The sequence below is a fragment of the Serinus canaria genome, chromosome 15 (assembly GCF_022539315.1).
Source record: "Serinus canaria isolate serCan28SL12 chromosome 15, serCan2020, whole genome shotgun sequence".
Classification (NCBI taxonomy): domain Eukaryota; kingdom Metazoa; phylum Chordata; class Aves; order Passeriformes; family Fringillidae; genus Serinus; species Serinus canaria.
Genome location: NC_066329.1, coordinates 11,399,242 through 11,420,736, shown reverse-complemented (window position 1 = coordinate 11,420,736; position 21,495 = coordinate 11,399,242). Strand labels below are relative to the sequence as shown.

Sequence of the window (21,495 nt, the reverse complement as noted above, 5' to 3'; positions counted from 1 at the left end):
AGCCAAGCACTCCCAGCAGGATGCTCGTAGTGTAGCAAACCCGTTTGGCTCATCTTCCTTTTGCCTACAGAAAGGGAAGAGACCAGGAGCTACTTTAGGCTGGAGCAATTTGGAAAATAGAAAAGTCAAAAAAAAAAAAAAAAAAGATGTAGTTGGGAAAGAATTGTTTATTTTACGTTTCTCAGAGGGATTTTACAAACAATGGAGCATTTTAAAAAAACTGAGTGATCAAAGTACTTGACAGTGTCCCTTAAACACACACACAAGCCCCTGGACAGAGGAAATCACACCAGCGAGGAGGTCAATACTGCCGAGGAGCAGCTGCATCTGCATAGTTCTAGGAGGAAAGATTGCAATGGTGTTGGTGCTAAAAGTGTCATCCTGGCATTAAAATAAGAGCGCGCTGCAGAGCCCAGGCAGGGACCTGCAGGAAACAAAGTGCATCAAATAACACGCCGAGCACGTATTGTAGAATAAATTTATTTACCTGATACAAATGAAACTAGGTGTGATGCTCCTTTACTGTCAGCATGTCAATAGACAATTGATCTTATTTACAACTTCTAAAGGTCACACATGCAGCTGTGGGAACTGGCTACGTCGTTGTTGCTTTTTAGATAAATGCATCACGATATTTTGTATTGCACCAACATCTGTCTTACTGCCTTAGATTTAAATAAGTTACATTACAGTGCAAAAGAGGTTGATTTGCACAGATGATAAAAAAATCCAACGTTATGAAGTGGAGGCTTACGGTTTAACATTCATCTGTAATCGTTTCCATGGATTTATAAATAGGAGAGCATTGTACAGAAGCTGTTGGAGTAGGATGTTCAGATGATACAATACAGAGAGAAATCAGTCTACACCCCAAGGCATGCATTATCTGATATTGTACATTGTATAAACTGACATTTTACATACAGGAATATGGAAATCAGCTGACAGCTCCGCAGTTCTTGTTCAAGGATAACCAAACTCTTCTCCATGCAGCACAGAAACCCAACTTCTCTGGAGAGAGTTCCAACTTGGTAAGCTATATTGCACGTTTGTACATCTGTATCATGAAGTCCTAATGGTACCACACATTTCTTCCACAGAGAACACAATGAGTTTTGTTTTTAAGGGAAAGCAAAGAATCTTTACACGATACATGCAGAAGTTTTGGTAGATGTGTTGCTAAAAACACATGCACGCAACAAAACAACCTTACATTTCTGCAAAATTGTTTAGGAAGCGATTACTCCAGTATTGCTGAAAAGGAAAGAAAGAAAAGGCATCAGTTAATGAAAGGATGAATGCTAAGTATCATTATACAAGCAAGACTAAGATCAACAGTGACAGAAGAAAGAATGTTAAGTTTGGTAACTGGCTGCTCTGTCATTGAAGGGACACTCTCAGGTTACTTTGTTCTTGAATCTCAGAATCCTCTGGATTAAGGCTCAGCTCCCTTGATTATCAGCAGAGCCAGCACTTCCTACTCAAGACTGCAGTGAAAAACAATTAAGACACATTTAATTAGCTCTTGCCTTTCTCTGCCTGACCAGTGGCAACAGACAATTCTCACTTCTTTGGAATTTTTACTTTCAAGTTCCATACTACGCACTTGTTTTTTCAGTCGAGGCATTAGGGCAGGCTTGGCCCCAAAGTGACCTAACAATGTCCCTTTTCCAAGCCAGGCAGCTTGTTCTGGGAAGCAGAAGGAAAGCCTTGAAGAAGTCATTAAACTACACGGATTAATGTGTAGGCAAAGGGTAGAGTACAAGGTCCTAAAGCTCCTGCTGTACTTCACCCCTACACAGCATAAGGTCAGCCTTGTGTCTGGAGAGACTGCTCTAAGTCCCTACAGCTCCAGGGAAGCTCTTCCAAACACTGCTTCAACACTAAAATTTGGGCTCTCCTGCTAAGATTTGAAAATGCATATTAATGCAATTAAGGATGTAATTAGCAGAGATTAGGGAAACAGTTAATGGTTAGAAGTGCAAAAAAGTAAACAAGACAGGTGCAAGAGACAGACGACTCTATTGGTTTTACCTCCCTTCATCTCAGCACATTCAGCCCCCTTGGGCTGTGTACCATCAGCTCTGGGCTCGAGCTGTGTCGGGCTGGCACTGCTGTACTGCATTCTATCAGCAGATTAAAAACTGAGTTTCGTACCAGGAACCTCCCCAGCAGCCTCTCTACCAACACCCGCCTCGGAGCACTTTGACAGACCAGTAGAAATGTTTTTCTGCAGCCTCTTTTGTACTCATTTATTTGCAATAATGTTTTGGGAAACCAAGTATGAACTATTTTTATTGCTCAGATGCCAGCAAGAAGGAGCAGCTCGTTGTGTAGCTCAGCACTTTGGATTGCTCACACGTGAAAGCAGAGAGAGCCCAAGGCACTGCAAAGACAAAAGCTCCTGGCTAAAAATTCAATGCATGACTGCAGCTGCCTGAGCATCCTCCTTGCTACAGAACACAGGATTCAGGAGGAGCTGCTCTCATTCCAAACCCCAGTGGGTTCCCAGCACAAGCCAATATCCTTTCTGGTGTTCCCAGCATAAGGCAGCATCAATCACACGATTGATCCTGGTCTTACACACCCCTCTCACAGCAGAGAATAAGCAGTGATGTGTGAGGGCACCAAGGAATCCAGAAAACAGCAGAGATGAAAAAGCTTGGTGAGATGGGAGCAAAGAGAAACGAAAAAAATGAAGTTATTTTTTAAGAATGGAGTGGGAGATCAAGCCTGGGGAATTCTGAGTTAGTCCTGCTTGAACAAGGAATTGCTGTCTGTGGGCTAACATGGCTCAACAGGAGTTACCTTCCTCAACCCCAGCATTGGGGAGGTTGGAGAGGAAACATTTGGGACCAAACAAACGAGTCTGTCCTGCAAAGTCCTCCCTTCCTGGCTTCTCCAGCTGAAAAGACTGAGGCTGAAAGATGACAGGATCTATACAGCTAAGGATAAACACTTTAGTTCAGACATTTCCTGCAGAAATTACAAACTTTGCACTGCAGTTCTGTACTTTCTATGACAGAAAAGCCCTCAGCTTCTTCAGCTCCTGCTGCAGCCTCCCCCAGCCTGATCTGCTGCCAGGGCTGAAGCCCAGACCCAGCACTCCAGCTCCAGGACCACAAGGATGTGATTCCAGGGCAGGATGCTTCACTGCCCAGGGGGAAGCTCAGGTAGGTCTGAACATTTGGCCAATCCCAACCAGCCAGGGGTGGGATTTACAGCACTTGGAGAACAGAATGCTGAAAGCACAGCACAGCTGCCATCCAACCTGAGCTGCTGATCCTGGGGAACCCTATGGCTCCATTTCTGCAGGGAAACTTGGACAAGACTGGGAGAAATAGAGGAAAAACAGGGCAGATGAAGATTGCTTGGGCTCTGTAGGAGCACCTTGTAAAACCTGACTGTCCTGTAAGCTCAGGAGCCTGCAGGGATGGATCCCAACATCTCCATTTGCCCACCACTCATCCAGCTTTGAAGGCAAAGTCCAAGGAACACAAGGCCCTACCCCAGGTGCCTCTGAGACAGTGGCACAAATGAGCTCTCAGATCTCTATGGAAATCCATGACAAGCAGCAAGATTCATCTTCAACACTGACAGATCCAACAGAGAAGGTGCTGAATTCTGAATATTCTGAATTCTACTTACTGACAGTCATTTTCCCCTTCAACTTCTTAAGAGAGACAAAAAGGGGGTGTATGGCAAAATTATTTGGGATGAAAGACAGGAACAGGATTGTACAAGAAGCAGAATTATTCATGGTAGCAGCCACACACGTGGCTTTAAAAAGGCCACCACATGGTGCTCTGAGGTTCAGCAGAACCCGTGTTCAAGGATTCAGTGGCACTCCTGCCCTGGAAATGTCTGTCAGTAGCAGTGGGAGCACACAGAACTAAACTGCTGATTTGTTTCCAGCAAATAAGACACTGGTACACACTTTGATCTCAAGGAATCCCACATCACAGGAACTATTATTTTTTGTTTCAAGGAGCCCCAGGGACAGGTCTCATGCTGCTCATTTGTTATTGATACAGCTAAAGGCCAGTGAAGGCCAGTGGTTTTGTAGAATGCAAAACCTTAGTTTGGCTCTTCCACACCAAAAAAAGGCATTTGAATGCTCACAGTTTGGCAACGCACCTGCTACATCATCAGGCCAGCTCCTCTAAGCCACTTCAGCATCAACTCAAGTCAAAGTCTCTATAAACAAATTATCACAATGCAGTGGAATTTCTGATAGAGCCTCTGTGTTCCGAGGGAGCACCTCTCCACTTGAGAGCTTAAACCTAGAGAATTATGTGTGCTCGCTGGGTTCCAGCTGGCAGCAAGAGAACATAGCCTGGAACTATCCTTTCCTTCCCCTCCAAGAGGGATCACAAAGCTGATTGAATTTGGTTTCTAAAGCAGACTGAGCCAGCACAAGATAACAGCACCTGCTGCTCTACAGACACAGTGACCCCAGGGCAGGTTTCAAAGACTGCCCTGTTAAGCTGAGACTGTTCTTTTGCCTTCTCAGATGGCAAATAACAAATAATGAGCTGGTTTTGCCAGGAGCAGCACCTGCCCTTCGAGCACTGCAGGGACCAGGGAAGGGTGCTCAGCTCTGAGGGACAGCCCCTGCTTCAGAGCAGGGAAAAGCTTTGGAGTAAACCAGCACCTGACCACGAGTACCAGAGAGTTTTGGACACTAAACATTCACGGTAACAGCTGTCAGGGTCTTAAGTTACAGATTTGTCTGATTTTATCTCAAACTTAAGACCAAAAGCTGTAAGACCTTGGGGCACTAAGGCTCCCAGGTGCTATAAAACAAGACCCTAAAATACACTAAACCAAAAGCAAGTGCTTTGCCTTTGGAATCAGTAATTTGAGCTTCAGACCACAAAACAAGAGTCTAAAGTGGTGATAATAATGTAGCACAGCAGAGTTTGACAAAACACAGCATGGGAATGAAGGAAATTACTATTTATTCTTCAACATGTATACAGCATATGCTATTTTACAGCAAGTCACCACTGGCAGGGTGAAATGGGAGAAAAATACTCACTTTAGTCGATGAAAGTTGGAAGGCATTGGAGAAAAACACCACAGTTAGGACTGTTAATGACTTACACATTGTTGATACAGGACTGAATTTGAAAACATGCTTTAACATTTACCGTAATAATGAAGGTGGTTAGTGCCACATTAAAATAAAAATAGTTCTATACAATATGTTCAATTTGGTCATGTGCTATTTACAGATTTTACAAAAAACACACACGAGCTTGTTACTTCAAGTCAGGCTAACAACAGGCCAGCAGAGTAACTCCATGTATACAACTGAGCATTAGTGCCCTAAGTGTAGGAAATCCAATTTCTAGCTATGCAGTGCAAGTTATTTCTTCAGGTCTCATTGCAAATTTTGTTCTTAAAGGGGGAAAAAAAAAGAAAGAAAAATAAAAGCTCTGACGTGTAAAAGAGGTATTAAACCCCAACTTAAACCCTCTTTTGAATTGAAACAGATTGTGTGTGTTAAAAAGGCTTTAGATTTAAGGAAACAGAAGTAGCCCTCCCTATCCCTGCATAATGGGCAACACTGGCAAAGTAAGGTCTGTTACAATAAAATACAATAGACAAATAAATAATCCTTAAAAAAAACAACCCTATGTGTGTGGAGAGTATGGAAGAACCCCAGCAGGCTGCACCTGGAATGGCATTTTCTGCACGAGCAAGATCAGGCATACCTCATACAGAAAGTGGTGTAAACAAGGACAGTCAAGAACCGAGAGTGAGGGAAGAGGGGACCGAGAAGAAATCCTGACCCAGGGAGCAGGACTCTCTACCCAGTGCAGAAAGTTCTGCTTGTGAACAAAACCTGACTTTATGACAAATTAAGTTTGGATGATCATGCAGAAGACAAACAGTTACATGCTTTTTTAGTTTTAGACAACACACATTCATTCCCTAAAATCTGCTGCCAATTTAGTTTGATAGTGTCCGCTGGCTCAAAAAAAATTTACTTTTTTTTACATGATGAATAGACTATTGAACAGAACACTGTACATGCTTTTCATCTACAAAAAAATATTTGCATAAAATAGTGTTAGTTCTCTGTACATGTCAATGGACACTTTAACTGTGTATAAAAGAGGAATATATTGCCCCCACTGAAGTCAGAAAAAGCAAAAAACCAAAATCTAGATTATGAAACCTCCATCACCGGCAAATATGTTCATGTGAAAATTCAGCAGAAATAGACAGTTGCTCTAAACAATAAAAAAATTAAGTTAAACTTTTTTTTTTTCTCCTTTGAATGTAAAACTCGTCACCATGTCAGTCAAGACCAGAACATATCACTAAAGTTAGTGTCTGTGCTGTAAAGCCAGATAACCAGGGGCATAGTAATGAACACAAACGGCCAGGAAACTCCTTCGGTGCATGCTGACAGAGCACAGGGTTTGGTGGCAGGCCGCACACTATCATCTTTACCAGGTTCCAGGTAGTTACGGGCCACATATTTAAGTGTTTCATCCAGCAGAATGACAGGGAGGGAGATTTTCAATACCATCAGCCACTGCGTCACGTTCAGAGGTGTGATCTGGAAGATAATCTGAAAGAAAAGGCAGGGGTTACCAAGCTCCCCCTCCAGCCCCAGCCAAGGTTTTGCTCTGTCTGGAAGTTGAGGGATGGGGTAAGGCATGAGCACTTACTGGCAGTGGTTCCACATAAAGGATAAGGAAGTGGAGGGACATGGACAAGCAAATGGCCCCCACCAGCCAGATGTTCTCCCACGGGGGCATCCTCATCAGGGACTGGTTTTCTGACAGGCTGCAACAGAAACACAGCTCATGTGTGACTCTGACACCAACAGGAAGCTCTGAGAACCACAAAGCAGCCTGGCACAGCACAGGGACCCCAGGCAGGAAACAGCTCAGGACACAGTTTGGATGCTGCAGCTTCAGCTGGCCTGAAAGTCAGCTTAGCACAGCAGCCACCATCAGCCTCAGGTCTGTTCTTCAAAGTCTCGAGTGTTCTGTCCTGACCTAGTCTATTCTTCTCACTATGACCCCAAAATCCTCTCCATGGGAGGGAAAGGGAAGTGTGGACATGGCAGCCTAAGAGAGCTGAGTCTACCAGGGCCCCAGGTTCACCCACTTCTGCTGGAGGTCACTGAAAGACTGACATGGGGCCAAAAACTTTCACCTTCTTAATGCTGGCTCTTGATTCCATCTTCATTTAGGCTGTGCTGGAGAAGGGGCTGAGATCCAGAGCAGCAGATGTAGAGCAGTATCTTTATGTAGGACTACCCCAGTGCACTTGTATTTCAAGTTTATTTGTTTTTAAATTAACTGACCTCTAAGCTATTTGAAGAAAAATACCCTTGACATTGTGCTATTTAGTGGTTTCCATTTATAATCTAATATTAATTGGCTAAACCCACATTCCCTTAGGGCAGGAAAAACTATTTTCCATATCTTCAGCATTCTTATTTTAGTTCTCCTTGATATCACTTTATACCAACATAGTAGGGATAATCTGATTGATTAAGCTTAGATTAAAAATAATGGAAAATATTTCAGTTGCTTGTGCTTAGTAAAATACCAGAATGAATTGGCAGACTTAAAAATACACCTTATGATAAGAGATCTCAAATGTTATCTAAGAGTCAGTTTGTTTGCACTACCAGAACTCAGAAGGGAAATGTGACTCACTCTTCATTAGCTGAGCTGTTCACCAAGGATCAAATTGCACAAAAAGCAGGATTTTGGATAAGCTATGCAGGGGCTTGGCTTTCCTGTGGGGACATACGAACCTGTTGAGAGCATTGCACATCTCTATGGTGACAAGCACAGAGAGAGCCATTGTCATGGGGTACGGGGACTCAAACACCACACAGTCCACCCCATAGAAGTCTGGATTGTCCTCCTTGCACTGCAGAAAATGGCTCTAGAATAGAACAGACACAACTCACTTCCACAGCTTGTTAAATTTTAAAAGGTAAAATAGGCAACCAGGAAAAAAGCAGTGAGTATTATAGAAAGGGAAGTTTCTACTCTGACTCCTAAAACCAGTGCTTACAAACTTTTGCCTGTTTTAGAAAAATCCTCTTTAGGCTTTCACTGACAAGACAACAATTTGTCCTTCAAATTGTTAAAAGCTCAGGTATCCCACCTCTGAGCTTTCCTATCAAGACTAATTAATCATGATCAAGTTTTACAGGGATAAGTCTGAAAATGTTTAATTATTTAAATTCCCATAACCATATCGAGTTTGTACAGTCATTTCAAGTATGAAAGCAGCAGCAACCTCCCCTCTCCCCCCAAAGATATTAAACTGAGCAAATACCAGCTGGTAAAAGGAAACTTTTGGACCACCATCAGCAGCAATAAACCACCAAGCAGCAGCACCCACTGTGGCAGCACCAACGTAACCTGCAAGGAAACAAAGAGCTTTTCTCAGCACTCTGAACTGTATGCAAGACAAGACCCCACTCGTCACACTTAAACTTCTCAAGGCCTCAAGACTTCCAGTACTGAAAAAAAATAAGTTGTAATTCATGTCTTAGTTTATTTAAGGAAAAAAAAGCCATCAGTACTCACATCCAATAGCCAGGTAACGGAAGAAGAGCCACCCACTGATGAGGGGCTCTTTGGGGTTGCGCGGGGGCTTATTCATGATGTCGAGGTCAGGAGGGTTAAAGCCCAGGGCAGTGGCAGGCAGACCATCAGTCACAAGGTTTACCCACAGCAGCTGAACAGGGATCAGAGCCTCAGGAAAACCCAGGGCAGCAGTCAAGAAGATACTACAAAGAAACACACCAGTTACAAGCTTATTCTTGTGCATGTCAGGAACGTTTAAAGCCTAAACCTGCAGCAGCACTTTTGTTCTCTCTTACCCACTGAAGATCACAAGCTGAATATTCACAATCAGAAAACTAAACACATATCCAAGAGCAAAGACTAACCACTGGCATGTAAGCTTTGAAGCATTGCCTTCTTCTGATAACTTCAAAAATTGAAGACTTTTGACTTTAGGGTTGTTTTTTCTCCACTCTACTTGTCTGTACAGCTAAATATCTACATACACATGGGTAAAGGCTTGCAAACCACTTTTTAAAAGACACATTTTGGCTCAAATAACCAACCTTCATTTCCCTAGATTACTGCTATTCCCTGCAGAAGTTTATTGAGCCTGTAACTTTGATGGCTCCGAGCCTGTGTGAATAAATAAAACAGAAATAGGGGCTGCAGCGAGAGCCATATGAAGGGCAGCCTTAAAGCTGACAAGAAACAAGGCAACACAATTGCTGTGCTTTATCCCACTCTGGGAAAGGTCTGCTTTGATGGAAGGACTGTGAGGAGATCAATATTTACATTTTGTCACCAGCAATGCATTCTGTGGTGCTGGGTCACCACTGCTCCTCCCAGAGGAACACAAGCCATGTTCGTGGAACCTGAGGTCAAACAAACATCTAAGCTATGCCTGAGACTATGTTATCTGAAATTCCACATCTCGTACTGTTTGATTAAGGTTTTGGTTTTTCTTCTTTAGAGAATAATTCCAATCATAGAAATAACTGGAAAGCATTACCTGCTGAGCTAGAATATTCTAAATACAACTGTGCAACTTATGTGGCAAGCTACAATTCTTCACTAAAGACAGGCCAGAAACATGCAACTTCCACAGAGATCCAATACCTGGAGAGCCTCCTCCTCCTCTGCTTTTAGTGAGAAATACTGGAAGACTCCATCATCACTACTCTAGCTCAAAGAAAAAATCAATTTAAACCTACCAAACAACTTCCCCAACATTGGAGGAGATCAGGTATCGGATGAACTGTTTCATGTTGTTATAAATTGCACGTCCTTCTTCCACAGCAGCCACAATTGTGGAGAAATTGTCATCTGCTAAAACCATTTCAGAAGCAGTTTTGGCTACTGCAGTACCAGAACCCATGGCAATTCCAATTTCTGCTTTCTTCAGTGCAGGGGCATCATTGACACCATCACCAGTCTAAAATGAGAATTCAGGGTTGGAAATGAATCAAGTAAATAAGGTGGGCACTAACATACAGATCCAGAAAGGAATTTTGCACTGGGTGTGGTTTTGGATCCTTAAAACTCACTAAATGCAGGGAAACATGGAAACAAGTGTTTTCCAGAATGGGGAATTACTCAGAGAAGGCCTAATTAGGGTTTAAAGATCATTTGCCATTCAAACCAAGTAACCATCACTTACCATGGCCGTGATCTCATCAAAAGACTGAAGGAACTCCACGATTTTGGATTTGTGGGAAGGCTCCACCCGGGCAAAGCAGCGGGCATGGTGACAGGCATCCCTCTGGGCAGCCAGGGACAGCTCATCAAACTCCCTGCCCGTGAAGGCTTTGGTGGACACGTCCTCGTCCTCCACAAAGATCCCGATGCGGCGGCAAATGGCCACAGCCGTGCCCTTGTTGTCACCAGTGATCATAATAACCCTGATGCCAGCCTGTCTGCACAGCTTTATGGAGGAAGCCACCTCAATCCTCGGGGGATCCAGCATTCCCACGCAGCCCACAAAGGTTAGGTTGGTCTGAAACAAGATCCAGCGAGTTTTAGTGCAAGATCCTGCAGATTTCTCCTCTGGCAGCAGTGAAAGAATTGTTTTCCCTGCATGTTACACCTGTGTCCTGATATTTGAGATCACTCCTTGTCCTGCCTTAGCAAATTTTGCTTCAAATGCACTAATTTGAAGTTAAAACGTGTTCTACTTGCCAGCCTTGCAAATTCAACCTGCAAGCATTGGGTCTTTCATTTTTATCATCAGTGCCAGGAGCAGAGAGAAGACAAGCCAAAAACTCATGCAACTGTTATTACTTTTCTCCTAAATACCAGATACAGATTTCACTGGAAAATTACAGAGCAGCTAAGATGATAATGGACTGAGCCCTTGCAGCTGACAGCACAGAGGCAGGGAAGCAAACCTGACTCTCACAGAGGTATGTTCCATTACAAATTCCCAAAAAAGTCTTGCAGTTGAGCAATGCCAAACTGAAAAACCGTAAAAGCTGAAACTACAATGCAATTTTTGGACTGTTTAACTGATTTCTTCTTGGGCTTTTAGCCAAAAAAAGCAACCTGCTGTCAAGAATTTCTTCTAAAACACAAAGTCTCTTCTTAGACTGAACATTCCCTCCCTACAAGTGGGGAACTTGTGTCTGACATCAAAAATACCCAGAAAGAAAATTCTCAGATGCGCCTTCCTCGAGGAATAATCAAACAGAAAAAGCCACCATTCTCCAGTTTGGGAGAGGAAAAAGTGCTACTGATCTTACCTCATAGTTAATGAAATTTGAGGAGTCCTCCAGATTCATTTCCTCTTTTTTGGGAGGATTGTCATGGGTTGCCAGAGCCAAGCAACGCAATGTGTCTCTGCCAGTTCCCCATTCTCTAATGACAGACATTATTTTCTGCTTAATTCCTGAGGTCAAAGGTATTTTAGCATTTCCAACACGGACATGTGTACATCTGTCAATCACACCTTCAGGAGCACCCTGCAGAGGCAAAAAAAAGAAGTAATTTAGCTTAATAAATCCCTTTCCATGACAACATTTGCTTAAATTACTAAGTCCATCCTCCCACTCCAAGCTGTAGTTGCACTGTCATTTTTAAGTTAAAGTAATTTTTAAATTACAGTTACACTGAAATTTTTCATTTTTAAAATCTTTTGCAGCCATTCCATCACCTCTCTCTCCAGTCAGGGACTGACCTTAACAAACATTTTGCTCATGGACGTGCGGCTCGGTTTGTTCGGAGTACAATAGACAGACATGGACTTCCTGTCTCTGGAGAATTCCAGAGTGAATTCTTTCTTCATCAGTTGTTTGATCACCTTTTTAAAACAAAAAGCATCAACTGCATTTAGGTGATGCACAGTAGAGAGCTGTGTGCCCAGGCAATGGCAGCGAAGGAGGGCTCACCGAGTTGCAGGCGTTCGCGCGTTCGATTCTGGAGAGTCCCTTCAGGTCTGTGTCAAACACGTTCATCTTCTCAACCAGACACGTAAGCGCCGTCTCCGTGGCTTCACCAACCTTTTCATAAACTCCCTTAGCCTTGAGTTAACACAAAGCAAACAAAAGCACAGGAGTTTAAACCTCACCTGGAACCTACCAGAGACAAAAGCTCAAGTGTCACAATGGGGAGGAAAAAAAAAAGCTTTACAAAATTTCATGTGGCTCATGAAACAAGTAAAGCTATTTTAAAAAAGCAGCTTTGAGGAGTTCGATTTGTAGGAATTTGAAGCCTTTACTCTCAAGAGCAGCAGAGAGAGATGTCAGTAGTTTATCATTAAGCATTTAAGACATTTTGAGGCTTGGTAGCAACCATAAGGCAGCAAGGCAAAGCAGAAAGCAGCATCAGGAGATCTCCAAATTACAGATTACACTTGCTGCTGGATTTAGTTCTCAGTGTTCAACAAACAAGTAATTCTCAGAATTAATACTTGAGAGGGCCTAAATACTCTCCCCCCCTGACTAGAAGGGGATTTAGCACTGAAAGGTATTACACAGACAGATGAGAACACTTATCCTCATTCCCACACTCTCCTCTGTTCCAGGATATGAACTTACTTCATTGTAATCCAAAGAGGAATCATTGCAGAGTGCACAGATTGTTGCAAGTTCCACAAGACCATCATACTGGCTACATTTAATGAGTTTGTCATCTTTATGCCTTTCCAGAGGAAGAAAAGGAAGAGACTGAAGTTAGTTATTTAGCATTAGCATCTCATTTTCTTCATCCTCTTTACTGCATTTCCATTTAGTACAATGCTCATTATTTATGGACCTGGAAGTACAGTGGTTGTTGGGAAGAGCAGGACTGATAAAGGGGAGTTCTGAAGTTTGGATCAGAATCATGAGCGATCACTGATGACATCACTCCCTGAGTGACAAAACCTCACCTGCTGCAGTGCCATTGTCACAGCAGCCTGGAGAAGGGCTCAGTGATGAGCACAGGAAGGCACTGTTTGACCTTGTGCAGGGCTGGGAGGGGAGCTCCAAGCAGGAGAGGGATATTGCAGGATACCTGAGGAGTTCAGCTTCCTTCCTGCTGCACATTCTGCAGCTTTACTGCAATGCATGAAGTGCATGCACTGGGCAGGCATTAAAGCAGATTTTCCTCTTTGATTTCCTAACAATTGATTTGTATTATATGTGAGCCTCCTAAAGCCATGAAAAGTGAGGTCATTTCAAAAGACTAACTCCAGGAGAAAAAAAAAAAAAAATCTCTTTTCTAGTAGCGAAACACACATAATAATCAGTATCTCAAGGCTTCAGAGAGAGGGAAGGTACATTTTCCTGAAGTAAAGCACCATTTTGACATCACAAGAAAGAAGCAACTTCTCTGCTTTCACACTTGGAAACAGTGAATTGATTCCTTTTCTGGAACATTCCCAGACTTCTACAGCAAGCACAAGAGAATGAAGACAGTGCTCAATACTGTTATCTTCCCTTAGCAAAATTACCATGCCAGAGCTAATAGAGAACATCTTTTATTAAAGCTCTGAAGGAGTGGGTAAAAGGTCTGATGGTGGAAAGATGTGGATCACTACTCTAAGAATTCACAACACAGACTATGACATGTCCCATTATGTAAGTTTTTGTTCACTTGTGGTACTGCAAACAAATTCCAGCATTGTGTAACACAGCACGAGAACAAAAAGAATCTTTTTTAATGGTTCGTCTGGCATATAATCCTACAGCCATAGGCTGTGGCTTTAAAGTCCAGCTCTCAGGCTGTCACCTCATCCATCCCACCCAAAACCTCCTGTTTTCACCTGTTCTGAACTCGAAGAACACCAGATTATTGGAATATTCCTAACTTGTTACACCAGGGTGTGCTTTTTACAGCCCCTGTTTTTGTGTTCCTTATCAACAGTTTCTGAAGAACAAATGCAGAGCCTAAGGTGCTGGGATCAGTTCTGGATAAAGGAATTTCTTTTCCTTATGGCTTCAGGTTTTTCAAGATGAACTCATCTGAAGGTCAGATGCAATCTGCCAGCTTTTGCTGCAGTTCTAATTATTGTTGGGTTTGTGCTCTCAGTTTGCAGTAAGACTGAGTGTGCTGAGACATGGCAAAATTACTCCAAACTTTGACAATCTCCCAGTATCCCTGGAAAACAAATCAGCATGAAATCTGGGAGGTTTGTAGTAATAAATATTTGTGATTTTATATTCTGAATGAATAGGGGAAAGTTAGGTATTCTATATTTTACAGTAAGTGAAGAATTACTGATTTTGGGCAAGAACACTTAATGGTTATGAAATGGAATAGGCTGAGGAAGCCAACAGTGTCTGAAGCACCAAGGAAGAGCTGTCAGAAATGGTTCATATCTGGAGCAGGTCCTGCTCTGGGGCAGTGCAATGGATTAACTGCATCTTATCCCCCCCCAAACTCCATTTTCAGTGACAGTTTGCAATCCAAGGTGAAGTCAGTCACCTTACTTCAAATCCCTCCAAAGCCACTGCTTTAAAAGCTGCCCATAAATGCAGAAATAAAGCAGCTCTCAGGGTTGGAGTTGAGCTGAGTTTCCCTGTGCTCCAGTAAGAGCCTTTCTGAGGCAATTTCCCTCTCAGAATCCTTTGTGTCCCCAAATGAAGTGAGTTTAACACGCTTGTTCACATTCCCTCAACTTCAGCAAGGGAAAACAGCACATTAACAAACATTGCTGTCTGTCTCATTATCCCCCACATCTGTCACCACACTCTATTTTATTATTTTGTTTATCTGGAGCTCTTCTGAGCCCAGCTAAAGTGCAATAGCTGGGAGTTTTGCAAGGTCTGGAGTCACCTTGTCTAAGCAAATGCTGCCTCCTGAAATGAAAGCATAAGCTTTTGACAGCAATTAGCTTTGAAAGAAAAAAGAGAACTGGGGATTTAAGATTTCCAGCTGCTGGGAACACCAGGGTCTTAACTGCTATGGAAATTAAACAGAGATAATCATTATTGAGATGGGCAAGATTGCAGGAGTCAGAAGCACAAGAGTGAAACTGCACAAGGCTGAGATGTTTACAATAACTGAAATTAAATTCTACATCATCCACAGCAGAGTCCTACTCTGCAAGTAAAACTGAATTGATAAGGTTATAGAACACATGGACGACTGATCAAGTAAAAGGAGCTGCAGCAACCCAGTAAAAAGAGGCTTTTCTTCAAGAAGCAGAGTCCTAAAAATTCCTGAAGTTTCCAGGATGATTCCAGGATGAGCCACTTACCTCACTAGGAGAGACTTGCAGCTGATAAAGTAAACCAAACCTCATTCCTTTCCTAAAGGACTGGGTTTAACAGCAGCTCAAATAGCAAAGGCTGGGACAAACACACACCAACAGATGCACCAATAAACTACTGAGGGCCAGGGACAGGAATTTACAGTCAATTTAAGAGGTAACTCCAACACATTCAGAAGATGCCTCAGAAAAAACAACTTCCCCATTCTCTGAGGCAGAGAAATTGGAAACTGAGCTCACAGATTAGCAAATGCTCACCTCTTCAGATTTACCCAGTTTTTAAATAAGAAAAGTAAACCTCACTTAAAAGCACTGAGATAGCTCATCTCAGTCCAGGAAGATTTCAACAAAAGAAATCCTCTCTACCCCTTACTAATTTTTAGATTATCAAGGGTACACTGCAATACTGAAGACTTTTTATGTTTTATGAAGGTTTACTTTTCTACAATTTACCTTTATTTTCCTGTTAATTATTTCCTCCCCAGCCCTTTAGTGTGCATTCTCACTGGCTGACCTTTCACTTACTACCAATCACTATTGAATATTGCATCCATCCCTTTTCTAGACTAAAGTAACAGTGTGTGCATGAACAGACAAATGTTTAACTTGAACAGAACACTTACACTTCTCCCATGGGAGCATATGTTGAACCAGTTACAGTAAACTCATTCAGAGAGCAGCTGTCTCCTTCTACTCTGTCCAGGATAAACATCTGAAATTAGAGAGTTAGAAGTGTTACTACCTTTGAACAATAATTAAAGCAAGAGATTTAAACAGGCCTTAGGCAAGCAGATACAAGAGGCAAGTTCAGTCTGAATAAACAAACCAGACAAGACCTGATTCTGTGCCCTTGGATCCCACATAGGTTTGAACAGCTCCATAAACTGAAGCACAAAGTCCAGGGAACAGCCCTTCTGCCTACAGAGTTTGGAAAACAGAGCTGAAAACCACAGAACTGTGTCCACTTCAGCTGGGAAAACCATTCACACACCACCTGACAATCCTCACTAGATCCAAGCTCTTCCTAAGCTTCACACCTGTAAATTAATTCTCATGTTACACAAATCATGAATTAATGCTCTGCTTTGGAATAGTCAAACAGTTCACTGGACACTGTCAGCTTGGACACTGACAATTTCTCCTAAAATCAAAATAAAAGCATCTACAAATAGGAGGAGCTGAGATCTAAGAGGTGAGGTTTCAGCAAGAGCCAGACTATGGCCAGTTTCTCTTAATAGAAGTGTTTCCTGTCCTGGTTTCCAGTTACAAGTCACTTTACCACATGGGACACTGGGACTTTAAATCAATCAGCCAACTCCAGTGCTCTTCTAGCACTGGTGAAATGATATTTTCAAATTCAGACACCAATCTGAAGGATGCAGTTGTACCTCTAAGAGATCTGCAACTCAGTCTTTCCTTTCTAGGAGAGCTGCAGGCAGAATCACATCTGAGAGGATGGAGATAAAAACCAGAGTGCCTGAAGCTGTCTTACTTTCATGGCTTGTTGGAGTAGCACTGGAGAAGATAATTTCTCACTAATTAATGGTGTATCCTAATGGAACTTCTGATCCACTGGTTAGCACAGGCCATTTTGTCACATCACATTTTAGCAATGTCCCCCTCTCCCCTCACTGTGTGCCCTCTGTTTTAGACAAGCATCCTCACAAAACACAGCCCAATAAAATAAACTCATTGTTACAGGTATTAGAATTTTGAAACATTTTTGCAAACTTCAATTCATGTTCTTTTGCAGCCCTCAGAGGTTAACAAGGAACCAAGTTGTGCTGGACAAGATCTAAAACATTTAGCCATCTAAATAAGGAGCAGAGCATTTTGAGCTATTAAACAAACACAACTTAAATGATGAGTTAACCAGGGAAGCCTCCTGCTTTTGGCATCTGCAGGATGAAAAAATCCCTGCAAAGACTAGGGCAGTTATGCAACTCTACTGCAAGTAACCTCCTCTGGAATACTGATGAGCAGCTGCTTTGTGTCTCTTAGGTATAAATACTACGATACTTAAGGAAGTAGAACAAGTCAACCACCAATTAGGAAGAAAAAGCCATCAATCACATGAGAACAAAGTGCTCAGGGCTTACAAACTTTCACCACTGGTGTGCAGAGCCCAACACGCACACATTTGGAATTCTAACCCAACATAATGAGCCTCTGGACATTGCATGCTGGAGTTGCTGTGCCACTGAACATCTAAAGTTATTACACAGAAGAATTCAGCGTTTTCTCCATTAAATCCCTACACAGAAGGGCAAACTGGCAACTAAACATGCATTATGTTAAGTGCCTAGCAATGAAAGTCACAAATTAGCCAACACAAGCCAGAGTACTGGGGAGAGGGGAGGAGAGGCACAGAACTCATGCTTACCTAAAAATACAGCAACACTGAATATGACCCTGGCAGTGCTGGTGACACGGTGAACTGCACCTCAAGCTGCCAGATTAGTCAGTGTTGCACACTGAAAACATTGCAGTGATCCCCATCAGACCAGCAAAGCCGCTGAAGGCAAGATAACCAAATAAGGTGGAACCACCCAGGAGTGAAAACACCTTTGATTACCAAAGTTACTGCAGTAAATCTCCTTTTCTCACAGTAAGTTTCTCTACTATTGTCTTTCTCAATTGAAGAGGCAAGTGTTTGACACTGATACACAGCCTGTTCTACAGTGTACCTTTCTAAAAAAAGGCATAAATCACACCTAAGAATTCCCAGGAACCTGAAAGGCTCACAGGCAAGTCAATGGAAAGCTGCTTACAAACAACTTTCTCCTCCATGAGTGTGGGTACAGCTATTTTTGGCCACGACTAAATAAGGAAAGAGACAAAAGCCTTCAAAACTACACAGTGGAAAACTGAATTCAAAGCGGAGGCTTATCTCAGGAGAAAAGAGCAGGATTTTGGTGACATGAGAATCTAAAGAGCTGGGATCAGGAGAACTTGAGCGGTGCTGGGAGTGGCTGAGGAGAACAGGAGCAGCCGTGGGACGTACCCTGCACACGGACATCTGGTTGGTGGTCAGCGTCCCCGTCTTGTCGGAGCAGATGACCGAGGTGCAGCCCAGGGTCTCCACGGAGGGCAGGCTCCTGACGATGGCGTTCTTCTTGGCCATCCTGCGCGTGCCCAGCGCCAGGCAGGTGGTGATGACGGCGGGCAGGCCCTCGGGGATGGCGGCCACGGCCAGGGCCACGGCGATTTTGAAGTAGTAGATGGCGCCGCGGATCCAGGAGCCGCCGTGCACGGGGTCGTTGAAGTGGCCGATGTTGATGATCCACACAGCGATGCAGATCAGGGAGATGACCTTGGACAGCTGCTCCCCGAACTCGTCCAGCTTCTGCTGCAGGGGGGTTCTCTCCTGCTCGGTCGCCACCATCTCGTCACGGATTTTCCCGATTTCAGTGTTCACCCCTGTTGCAATAACCACCCCCATGGCCTTCCCAGCAGCAATGTTGGTACCCTGAGGTAAAGGAAGAGCAGGGAAAACTTGGAGTCAATTTACAAACAGGTTCTGTGGGTGAGTTTCTTTTGTTTGGTTTTAATTTAACAAAAAAAACTAAAACAAAACAAAAAATACCGCAAAAACCCCCTTGAACCAAACCACCACATTCCAGTTCAGACTGTGCTTCAGCCAGGGTATGGAAAAGGGTAAAGAGGAAGAGGATGACACTGCCTGTGTCTGTAAGGGAACACTCCAGGGTGGAATTTCTGCTCCCAGGACAGGTTCAAAATGAGTCAGTATTGATCTCTCACAAGCACCACAGGCCAACCCAGCTGCTGAGCAAGCAGTATATGTTTCAACTGGAATACTGAAGGCGTTTTACCTCTTTTTTTTTTAATTAGGGCTCGATTTTGTCAGATTTAATGTTATTTGCTATGAGTAATAGATGTGTTCTCTGGGGCTCCCTGTGTGAACATATTTAACATGGAAAGGAACAGTAAAATTAAGCTGCCTGCCAGCAAAAAGTTTTTCTCTTATCTGAAAGACATTTAATCCTTCCTTCAAATAAATTGAACAAGCTATTTCATTCCTATACAGAAAGTCAGTTCTCAACTTTAGCTACACGACACCACAATTTGTGTGGGCTCGAATCACACTGAAGAACTATTACATGAGAAAACTAAAAGTATGTGTGCTCCACCCCTCCAAGACTTCCTTGTGAAGGACAAAAATAATTTTCCTCATGTAGACTGGTTTCATCCAGCATCTTCCCCTGAGGACAGCTTTTATTAAAAGTTAATTTAGTTCAATGTGTATGGAGACACACAGAGATATGTACAGAGAACATAGCAAAGTCATGCAGTTTTTGGGGGAAGACCTGAAGTTTTGCACATTTTTTATCAGCTTCAGTGTTATTTTATAAATGTTTTGAAAACCTCAAAGTAAATGACTTACAGAAAAGAGCATGTTCTTCTTGTCCTGGTTCACAGCACGAGGATCAGGCACAGGGTCCGTGTGCTTAATAACAGACACAGATTCACCTAAAATAAAGATGATAGTCTTAAGAAGAGATTTTCTATGTGGATTCCTGAGGGAATCTTCAGCTCTCTAATCTTTAGGATGTCAAAATTCTTTCTTCAAATGATCTTAATTTAATTGTTTAAGTGAAACAGGAAACATTTCAGTTGGCCAAGAAAGCTGAATGTCTGGCTTTTAGCAAAAATTCTGTACCAGTTTCTACAAGCATGTCACAGGTACAGAAAGGTTTCTTTCCTTTAAAAGCAGATGTTCACTGCTACACCAGATTTCACAAGGTGGTGCTCTCAGCTTCAGCACTGAGTTACAGTACTTTGTGTAAGCTCAAGAGAGCCAAAGCTTCCTCCCTTTAAAAGGATTTTGTTGAGCAGCATCTCAGACCTCAGTCCTGTTTTACCCAACAGGAGACTTAAGCATCAACTTGGCTGCAACAGCAAAGGCTTCCTTTAAAATAAGAATTCTGTTCCTTAAATCAAGGCAAGGAACAGTCCCTTTTTACAGAATTCTGATGGGCTATTTCTACTCATTCCAGCAGCTTTACAGGCATGGAGTGCATCCATTTTCCTATGCTAAACATTAGAAAAGCTTGATCAGTCTTGTGTTATTCAGGATCTGTGGTGAGAAATTCTGGAGCCTGTTTCAAGACAGATTCAAGGATGAAAAACAGGCTTCCTATGAATACTTTACTGTTTTAAAATTCAGAGCTAGTTAACAATAATTTATGCTACCAAAACAGGCAGACAGATCTCCATGTTCCAGCTGAAAGAAAACTGTTGTAGCATGCTTGGTTGATTCCCAGCTTCTTTCCTATATTCAGAAGTGCTGCTACTTTGTTTTGTTTTCAACAAATCTGAAAAGGACTCTAAAAATAGTTCCTGCATTTGAGGGCTGGTACCAGAAAACACACGAATGTGTGTGCACAGAATTTGAGCAAATAAGGCTTGACTGCACTGAGTCTTTAGTGGCAGCAGCTTAAAAGCTGCCAGCATTGCAAAAATTGTTCTCTGCTGTTGCAGAAGACATTTAGTAAGATTTACATACTTTCAGATCAGAGTGGTGACACGATGTTCAAACCTAGAAGACTCCGTGAACCAGATGAGAAATCCCTTTTTTTTTTTTTTTTTTCTAATTTTCCACAAATTGCTTGTGTCTGCTGAGGAAAGGAGAAGGCCAAAAAAGCATTACAAGACTCAGTAAGAATGTTCATCCCACTTAAGGGAAAACAAAGCCAATGATGAAGCAACACATTCAGTCACTCTAGAAGTTACCAGATGAGAAATTTACTGCATTTGAATGCAGAAAACTTCAATAGCTGCAGGCTTGTTTCTAATGGATCATTGCAAATAAATGGTGAAAAAGCACTTTCAATTATGCACATAATTACATAAAAGTCACAGAAACTGTACCTGTGAGAATTGACTGGTCTACCCTTAGAGTTGTAGATTTGATAGAAGTAATTCTTATATCAGCAGGAACCTTGTCTCCAACTACAAAGAAATGACAAGACAAAGTCAGAATTTTGCTGTTTGAGAGATGACTAACCAAATGTCCCTTCCCTCCATCAGCCAGAAAAATGACTTTCCAGTAACTGCACAGGTGACAGATCACCAGCAGCTCATTGCTGCTTTTGTGACTTGCAATATTCCCATTTTCCAATACACCTTTGCAATTTAGGCTTGCCCCTACCTAACCTCCAAGAAAGAAGCTGTAAATCGCTGGATTGTTTTTCTGACCACATGGCCACTTGAAAGAAAAGGGAAAACATT

At 42.5% G+C, this 21,495-nt stretch overlaps 1 protein-coding gene across 2 annotated transcripts in view; it reads right to left on the bottom strand.

Annotated features, from left to right (window-relative positions):
- Window positions 1–464: 464 nt before the first annotated feature.
- Window positions 465–21,495, bottom strand: part of ATP2A2 (ATPase sarcoplasmic/endoplasmic reticulum Ca2+ transporting 2) — a 43,058-nt gene continuing 22,027 nt past the window's right edge. The window contains exons 6-21 of one of the 2 annotated variants that reach the window (XM_009092458.4): window positions 21,136–21,216; window positions 19,649–19,734; window positions 18,248–18,712; window positions 15,867–15,955; window positions 12,587–12,689; window positions 11,939–12,070; window positions 11,728–11,850; window positions 11,294–11,512; window positions 10,216–10,551; window positions 9,770–9,990; window positions 8,577–8,779; window positions 8,323–8,408; window positions 7,790–7,923; window positions 6,687–6,804; window positions 6,466–6,586; window positions 465–1,254 (exon numbers count right to left, since the gene is read on the bottom strand). In XM_009092458.4, coding sequence (XP_009090706.1) covers window positions 1,241–1,254; window positions 6,466–6,586; window positions 6,687–6,804; window positions 7,790–7,923; window positions 8,323–8,408; window positions 8,577–8,779; window positions 9,770–9,990; window positions 10,216–10,551; window positions 11,294–11,512; window positions 11,728–11,850; window positions 11,939–12,070; window positions 12,587–12,689; window positions 15,867–15,955; window positions 18,248–18,712; window positions 19,649–19,734; window positions 21,136–21,216 — 2,531 coding nt within the window. In that variant the 3' untranslated portion in view covers window positions 465–1,240. Of the gene's footprint in view, window positions 1,255–4,944; window positions 6,587–6,686; window positions 6,805–7,789; window positions 7,924–8,322; window positions 8,409–8,576; window positions 8,780–9,769; window positions 9,991–10,215; window positions 10,552–11,293; window positions 11,513–11,727; window positions 11,851–11,938; window positions 12,071–12,586; window positions 12,690–15,866; window positions 15,956–18,247; window positions 18,713–19,648; window positions 19,735–21,135; window positions 21,217–21,495 lie in introns of those variants that run through there. The other variant, XM_050980771.1, reaches the window with a different exon arrangement.